General features: G+C 40.8%; 1 protein-coding gene across 4 annotated transcripts; it reads right to left on the reverse strand.

Moving 5' to 3' along the window:
• Positions 1 to 740: 740 nt before the first annotated feature.
• On the reverse strand, positions 741 to 8,262 carry LOC135523935 (neurogenic differentiation factor 2-like). Of its 4 annotated transcripts, none has more exons than XR_010452887.1 (3): positions 6,863 to 8,170; positions 3,191 to 5,864; positions 741 to 3,098 (listed from the first exon to the last, which is right to left on the reverse strand). XR_010452887.1 is itself a non-coding variant. In XM_064950960.1 (2 exons), the coding sequence occupies exons 1-2, from the start codon at positions 6,985 to 6,987 to the stop codon at positions 4,790 to 4,792; spliced, it is 1,200 nt and encodes a 399-aa protein (XP_064807032.1). In that variant the 5' UTR covers positions 6,988 to 8,170; the 3' UTR covers positions 742 to 4,789. The 4 variants fall into 4 exon arrangements, 2 of the variants coding, with proteins under 2 accessions (XP_064807032.1, XP_064807033.1); XR_010452886.1 differs by having other exon boundaries at positions 742 to 2,725; positions 3,019 to 5,864; XM_064950960.1 differs by having other exon boundaries at positions 742 to 5,864.
• Positions 8,263 to 9,032: the final 770 nt, after the last annotated feature.

Genomic DNA, 9,032 nt, shown 5'->3' on the forward strand with positions numbered 1-9,032 from the left:
GGTAAAATCATAGCTGAAAAATACCTCTATGTACAGGTATGTGTCTACTGTATGTGGGAATGTCTTATGTCCGTCCTACATGTAGTGTTGGTATATGGAATATTCCTCATCTGTATATATCATAAATTGCTATTGCAAATAGAAGTATTATGTTCAACAACTGACATTTTCAGATATTATTTTGACAAACACACTTTAACACACTTTGGTGGTTACAATTCATTCTCTATTGTCATAGACTGTCATCTTTGTGATTTGACTGTCTTTAAGCACGTACTGATGAAACTGTCCCTTAATATTTTTTTCTTAAAGTCTACAAACGCTCTACATTTATTCACTCTGTGAGGGTTGGATCCTATATGCTACTTGTATTATTGTCCTGTAAATGGTTCAGTGCCTACAATTTAGGCTGTGTGTAGAATGGGGCATAAAGGAAATTACCTCTACTAGATTATAGTGATCAGGAAATCAGCATAAAGTTTTGGCCTGTGTATTCATTTGCCTATAAATAATCAGAATTCCATTATGTTTACATAAAAAAAGAGAATACTTCAAAATGAGAAGATCCTGTCATGGAAAAGATGACTGGGTGGACATAAAGTGGAAAGGAGGGGAAATAACTCCCACCATGCAGCAGGACACCTTCGCCTGCTGGGTCTTTGTAATGCAGGTTTGATAGTTATATTTTCAATAATGAATGGTGAGCTGTAATGTGACAATTAGGTCAAAAACTATATTTTATTTTTTGGTGTAGATGGCCAAGGAAGTTACACAGAACATCCCCAGCATCCCCTTCCAAATTGATACAGAACCTTCAAAAACACATGGAGCAACTGCTTAAAGAACTGGCTGAGGATACACTAAAAATGTCTGTTATGTAATGACAAAGTAAATGTAAATTCTTTATTTTGATGTAGTTGTGTGGGACAGCCATATGTTCAGTTCATGCCTGAACGGTCAACAAAGCCAACAACTGCTTCATTTTTGTCACTGATAAAGAACCTGGATGTGGCCCAAAGACTGACTGGGTTAGTAACTTTATTTAACATGTTTATAATCTTTTGACGGCATGGAAGACAATTTATGATATAACACAATGTATGGCTAATTCGTCATACTGCATTGATATTTTATATTATATATAATGTGCTATGCTTTGTTTTGCTAACAGTGGTTCCATGTGCTGTGCCTAGGAATGAAGACAAGAGTTCAACAGAGTAAAGAACACAAACTGGAAGTGCAGTCTTTGTTGTTGAAAATGTATGCTATACCCCATCCACACTGAAGAGGCTCTGAAATGTACATCAACCAGGGATAAAGAGAAAGTTAAAACACGGTGAAATGTTGTGTCTGTTGACATGTTGGAAAAGATGAAAGGTCTACAATTTCTGTTTAATTTGTCAATATTCCATTTTTATTCATTGATTTCCTGGCCCCCATTACTGTGGTTACATGTTCAGTATATGTATTAACCAGCCTACCTCACCAGCTCACTCTCCATCCCTGCTTTGGACAATGAATAGCATGACTCTCATACTTTGCCCTTTTCCTTTATGGTTCATATTAACGACGAAAGGAGATATTCTGTCTCTCTCCTATTGTGTACCGCTGTTAAAGAACGTGGAAAAATAAAAAACATGGAAAATAAGTACTTAGAACTACCAATTATTGTAGATAAATATTAAAGAAAAGGGTAAACTGGACAAACTAAAGGACAAACTTAAGGATGTGCAATGTGTAGGCCCACTGATTGGACATTCTGGACCTTGTTTGAAGTCAGTAGGTCACATGACTAGGGAGCTATTGAAATGTTTAAGTTTGAAAAATTAATCTAAAAACATGTGAGATGAAAATTGACAAATTAAAGGGTGTGCCCTGTGTAGGCCCAGTGACTGTATTTTCGGACCTTGTTTGAGTCCTCCTTTTCTGCAGCAACCAGTGATCCAGGTCAACAGCATCAATGTAACAGTTTTGCTTCTGTCCCTCTCCTTGCCCCTACCTGGGCTCGAACCAGGGACCCTCTGCACACGTCAACAACAGACACCCTCAAAGCATCGTTACCTATCGCTCAACAAAAGCCACAGCCCTTGCAGAGCAAGGGGAACAACTACAGTACTTCAAGGTCTCAGAGCGAGTGACATCACCGATTGAAACGCTTAACTAGCTGGCACCCCGCTAACTAGCTGGCACCCCGCTAACTAGCTGGCACCCCGCTAACTAGCTGGCACCCCGCTAACTCGCTGGCCATTTCACACTGGTTACACTAGCATGTCAGTCCAACAATGATACTTTGAATATATTTTTCAGTTGTTGATTGTTACTTAGAAATATTCGTTCAAATTTAGCCACATATTACCTTGGATTTTCAACACATAAATTAAGTACTATATAAAAAAAGTGAAGTAAAACCAGAAACCTTTTATTTTAAGTAAAAATCATTGATTTTCTTTTGCAATATTTACTAAGAACGTGGGTCATTTTTTACAGTGATGATGGTCTTGTTAAGCTGCTGGAAATGTGACGGAATAAACAATGTAAGAACAAAATATCCAAGCCAGCATCATGGTCTGGGTAGGCACAGTGGTGTAAAAAGTTTTAGTGTGTGAATTAATATGAGGAGTAAATTTGAAGAATTCTTATACATCCCTTCAATGTCTGGTCTCTCAACGAGGAGTACTTTTGAAAGAGTATACACACACCCATGTTTTGCCGGGTATTGGGATACCTAAAACATAAGAGAAACATACAAGATAACATGTAGACTAACAATTATTTTTGTAATAACAATGGCATTGATTATGGGTGTTGATTATCATCAATTAAAGTTGAGCATGTGCTATGCAATCAGCTGCAGTGATAATAACAAGACAGTATGGAGGACAAAGACAGGGTAACAGAACACACAATAATCCCACTGTAAATTAATTCACTATTCAGTTAGTATTGGAAAGACAAAGAAATGGCACAGAACACTATAATCACACTGCAAATACACCCAGAGACTTTATAGAAGCTAACCTTTTTATAGATCCATAGAGAGCCTTACACATTGTCTTGATTTCGTCTGAAATACAGAGGACAGAACAGGCTGCCCCAGGCTTAAATACATAAATTAGACACAAACACAACATAAAAAACATGAGCATTCACGACATTTGGTCATCTCTCTCGCTGTTTGTGTGTGCCTTACCTGTTTGTGGAGGTTGCTACATTTCTCTATTACAGCACCTAAACTCTCCACCACTTAACTGTCCAGGATAAGACAGGGACTAAAGGGAGAAAGATGGAAAGAGATGTTGAAAGAGTGTATCATGGGTTGAAATATTTTTTGTCAGGTTTACAACACAGTTTCCTGGGTTGCAAGCTAAACATAACTTAGATTTGGTATTTTGTGTGTGTTTTAGCTGAGGTTGATTTTCTCTATCAAAGCAGTCCGCCCCAACACATCAGCCTGAAATACATAAATTAGACACATTCAACATGGGTAGTTGATAGACGTAACATCTGAATGTTTTCATTTTTGCACGTTTAACATAACCTAGATTGCGTCCTCTCTCTGTGTGTGTCTTACCTTGTTTGTGGAGGGTGAGTTTCTCACAGCACCCAAACGATCTACAACTTAACTGGACAGGGGCAGGATAAACATTCAACGTTACTATGCTAAACAAAAAAGTGGCAGGTAGCTAGCTAGCAGAGATGCAATGATGATGAGAGACAAGAACTTCAATAAATAATGATTGAATAAATATCCAATAGGCCTACATAGGCATAAACTATTATGGTTGGCGAGTCCGAGCTAACCAAGGTAGTTGGTGATGCCTAGTTATATAAAGGATAAGTACTTAGTGACGTTTCCGTTGATGGCACACGTGTGGAAGAACTGTCCATGGTCCTGGCTCTGGTTGGCGACAGCTAGTGCCCGCGTCTTTTTTGCTGGCATGAGTGAGATCACATTTGTAAAATGATACACGCACTAGCGCCATTTACTCAGGAGCGCACTGCTGGTTCCAAAACCCCTCTTTTGAACAGGGTTATTCAAGGCATCCCTTATGTCTACAACGTTTAAAAACAAACTGATAGCAGAGTATGGGTTCTTAAATTAAATGTAAGGTTCCTACAGGAATCTAAAGGTTGATTACTTTAAATTACCCCGAAGGATTTTCCAGGAAACGTTTATTTTTTAGGGTGTACAGTATACTAGGCTATAGACCTATTCCTAAAACGCCCATTAAGCGTTTGGTCAGTTTAATGAATTGTCTTTCGTTTCAATATTGGATTTGGAAACGAACCTAATGCAGAAAGTGGTTCTTGTCACTTAGATAGTTATGCACTCAAATAATGCATTTGTGATTGCATGGTGGAGCTTTTGCCCTTCAGCATACAGTGAGATTGACTCAATTTCTCAAGTCAGAAATAATTTATTTGTTCAACCACCTCATGTCAGATAATTATAAAATATTGTTTTATTTTTTGTTTTATAAGATGTTTCGTTCATGTAACACATTTTATTTTAAGTGCACTCGCATTATACATACACGGCGACATTTGATTGGAAATATTGATTTCTGACATACCTTCAAATGTGCATAACGACAATTCAGGAACGACATCAATAAAACAGAGAACCAACATTGAGAATATTGGTATTTCTCTCTCAATTCCTGCCACCCCACCTTCCGTTTTCTAAAAACCTCATCCAGTGTCAAAATGGATAGGCTATTATAGCCTAACGTTACGATTTTTAGTTGGGTATTTAGGGGTCCGGTGGGTTGTTAGGGTTTTGGTGAATTCAGTTGTGGTAAGGGACGTTAAGTTCCTCGTACACGGGCGTCCTGTCATGGTGTAATATGTGCATGTCATGAAATGGTGGCGGCACGTTTTCAGAGTGCGCGGAACCGCTGCGCGCTCCCGATGTGCCGAACGCTCGTCCGTGGACAGCAGTGGCGCGCGAAGCAGACAGTCCAGAGTAGTGCATAGCATAGTGATAGTTCATGTCTGTGTCCGGCGACCCACACTCCTGTTGACTCACGGAAAAGTTGCCGTTGACGCACACAGGCGAGCTGTGATGGCCCCCATAGTCTGGGCTGTCGTACTCTGGGGAGATTGCCCCTGGGTAGACCGCGTCGCCGTAGCCGTAGTTATGGGTCCTCATATGCCGACTGGAGCCAGGTTGGCACTGAGGGCTAGACAGACGGGGACACTGGTAGGAGTAAGGGTGCACGGAGAAAAAGGAGTTGGGGACATGAAACCGGGCCCCGTCAGGACACTGCTCTGTCAAGAAGTTCCGAGAGTTGAGCTGCAGACAACCAGCTACTAGATTTGTGGTGGGCTGGGACAGGCCCTTGCACAGTGTCTGCACGTAGGATACTACATCTGGCCTTTTCCCATTGCGCAAGATCTCCCCGAGCGCCCAAATGTAATTCTTGGCCAGTCTCAGCGTCTCTATCTTTGAGAGTTTTTGCGTTTTGGAATAACAGGGGACTACTTTGCGCAAATTGTCCAGCGCAGAGTTCAAATCGTGCATACGCGTTCTCTCTCGTGCGTTGGCTTTTTGACGCCGCACCTTGGAGCGCTCAATTCGTGCTGGCGTCATCTTGCGTTTCTTTGGCCCGGGCTTTTCGGCTGTGTTTTCTCCCTCGTTCTCATCACCACAGTCCTCATCGTCGACGTCATCCCCAGCCATCTCGGACTGATCCCGGCTGCTTCCCTGTCTGGCGTCGCCGTCATCCAAGTCGTCGTCTTGCAGGGGACCCATGTCTTCCTCATTGGTTTTGGAGTCCTCGCCCTCGCTGTTCTCCACCCAACCCGAGAGCTTCTGGACATCCGGCAGAACCTCGCTGAATAGCCTTGTCAACATGGTGGCACTGGAAAACACATCACAAGACAGATGAGAACAAGAAGCAGTTTCAGACAGTGCATGGTATTGGTGATAGGCTATGTCTTATCCGAAATTAGATGTATACCTATGTGTGCACTTGAGCCAAGTTCCAAAGGCCTCTAATAGAATAGGCTAATGTTCCTATAAGAACTTTAGACAACTTGTTAATTCATGAGTCTAAAATGACTTTGATTAGGCTATTCGTCAAAATAACAGGATATTATTAAATATATGTTTTATCTTAGGGGTTGCTACAGAGGGGCGACAGACGGGACCAACTAAGCTCTTCCCCAATTCTCCGTGCACGTGCCTTGGCGTGCAGTCTCACAGCAGGTTTTTCGGTGCTGGCCCTATCATAATGTCCCATGGGGCACATTGTGCGGCGAGTAGACTCCCCCATACACACACCATTTCTGGCCACATTCCAACACAGGCGTACGAAATTGTGGACTAATTTTAGAATATACCCTACCCATAAATTAAAACAAATTTCTGATAATATTCACTATTTACTTCATTGTTATTTGCATCGAATAATAACCGATTCTACACATGTGTGAATGGCCTAAATGGTTATGCCAATTTGACATGACAGATTTGATGTAAAATAGCCTTAGCTTTCTTTTCTTCCCTTTCCCCTTCAAAAATTAGCAGGCTGCCACAGCAGAACTAAGTCTTCAGTCTATATTTTTGTAGGTTATCTGGATTTGGAAAAAGAGGATAAAATCATCTCTGGACAACTATGTTTACAGTAACATGCTGACCAGAACGCTCTCGCGCGTGCGCCACCATGCGTATGTTGATTGTGTCCTTCTACACCAGACACCATCAGGACACACAGATTTAAATATCAAAACGAACTCTGAACCAACTATATTCATTTGGGGACAGGTCAAGAAGCAAACATTTATTGAAATTTAGCTAGCTATCTTTCTGTTGCTAGCTAATTTGTCCTGGGATATAAACATTAGGTTGTTATTTTACCTGAAATGCACAAGGTCTTCTACTCCGACAATGAATCCACAGATAAAAGGGTAAAAGTTTGTTTCAAGTAATCTCTCCTCCTTCAGGCTTCTTCTTTGGACTTTATATGGCGGTGTTGTTTTCATGGGGCCCAGAGTTTTTCCTGATCTGGTAGCTTACCTAACCAACTTTGGACCCTAGTTTAGACATTTGATTTACTTCCATATAAACAGCTACTCCCGGTGTTATAGCCTACCCACGTTTTCAGTCGCAATTACCACATGTAATGATTTGCATGATATTGTTCAAAATTAACCCTGGTTTGTTGTAATATTAGCCTACTGTAGCTTACTTTAATATTGTATGACAGGGTTAATCTTTCATTTTTGATAGGCTAACATTAATGACATGCTGTTATAGCAAGTCTGTATTTGGTCTTGAAGCTAAAATGTAATGCGTGTAGCCTACAGACAGGAATATAAAACCAATAATTGTCTGCTTGTGAATTGTTGCATTATTCAAGAGTGTAATATGGTTCGGTTGCAATATACAAGAGTTTAATATGTTTATAAGAAACGTTTATCATTGAATAGTTTGTGCTTACTGGCTAGTGGTATTTACTGTCATATTCATGGTCAATTTGAGCTACTGACCAAGAATGTCGCGTTGCCAGCCACAACGAAGTTAAGGCAAGGATGTAATATGAATTGAAAAGTAGAATTCTCGTCCGCTACCACCCACTCTCCTTCATATCTTGTAGGGCCATAATGCTCTGACACAGACACATTTATTGTATCCCATGTGCTGCTTAGTATGATTTCCTTTTAATTTGATTTTAGGTTCTATCAAATGAAGTCTGTCCCATAAATGGCTCCATTTCAAACGGATATACGATTTCAGTGACTTTTAAAATAAAGTCCCAACCCTCTCTCAAATGAAACGACAAAGCTCCATCGATAAGCCTCCGATATGAATAGAATAATGCATGTAGATTTTTAGTGGGCCTATAATGCATGTCAAATTGATCGTTAAAGGCTTTCTTATTAAATGTAGTTGTCCGCGCTGTGCATGGAATCAATCCCTTCCCGTGTTCGCGTTACATGATAGCGCGGATAAAGAGCGTGGAGCAGGATTAAATTGTGTCTTTGACTCTGTCACTCTTGATATGAGATAAAACAACGAGGGTTGAACAATATCATTTCATTCATGCGCAAGATACGTTGTAGCCTAGTTTCTCTAAATAGCAATTTTATGAAATAACACATGTTCCATTACACCTTTGTATAAATTCTCTCGTTCCATAATTCGTTGAGGGCCATCGAAAATATGTAAACCTACCGCCGTCTTGGAGCTGGGTGAGAGGCGAACGCGCGTTTGTTTAGACCATCTCCGGGTGGCCAGTCCAAGTCCACACCGCTCCTGCATGGACACTTCAATAGGTGCGGCTGAAGCCAAGCTCGCTGCTTTTTCGCTGTGCTATCCCTACCCCAACTACGCAGATACAGTAGTGCGGTATACTCTACCAGGGCTGGGTGGGTTACATACAAGCTATGATGCAAGGCCATATGGCTGACACATCATTGGCAAGAGTCATGACATGAGCGCGGGTGATTGACATGCGCCCGCATTCACAGAGAGTGCCTTCTGGAGGGAAGAGGGACTCGCCATCTGTCACAGCCAGTAAGAGAGAAAAAGAGAGTAACAAAAACGGAGAGAGAATGAAATGTTCTCGTTTGATGTCGTTTCTATGACAAATTTCACTCCTATCAGAGCATAAGCCTAACAATGGACACCCATTTATGAATCTATTTTGGCCAAGCTCGGTCATTCCTACTGTCTGGTGCTTTTTGGACCTCTTAACTTTTGAAAAAGAAAGTATGTTTTTTGTTTTTGTATTCTATCAGAAAAAGGACACGTTTGTTTTCCCGAAAACCAGTCAAGCTTAGGTGCATTTTCCAACCTGTTAGTGTATACTTCTAACAGGGTGGACATTTGGAGCCTAAATTAGCCATAGCGCTTGTGAGTGAGCCAGATTGAGCTAGAATAATGGGGACCACTTGAACAGGATTTTAACTTCTCTATCAAACATATTTTACCATTTAGTAATTGGGTTCATTTTCTTCAGAATTTAGCCTAACAGGGTGGAAATGTATGAGTGGAGCACACAGACTACCATGAAACAATGTAAAAT

Source organism: Oncorhynchus masou, chromosome 31 (assembly GCF_036934945.1).
Source record: "Oncorhynchus masou masou isolate Uvic2021 chromosome 31, UVic_Omas_1.1, whole genome shotgun sequence".
NCBI classification, from domain to species: domain Eukaryota; kingdom Metazoa; phylum Chordata; class Actinopteri; order Salmoniformes; family Salmonidae; genus Oncorhynchus; species Oncorhynchus masou.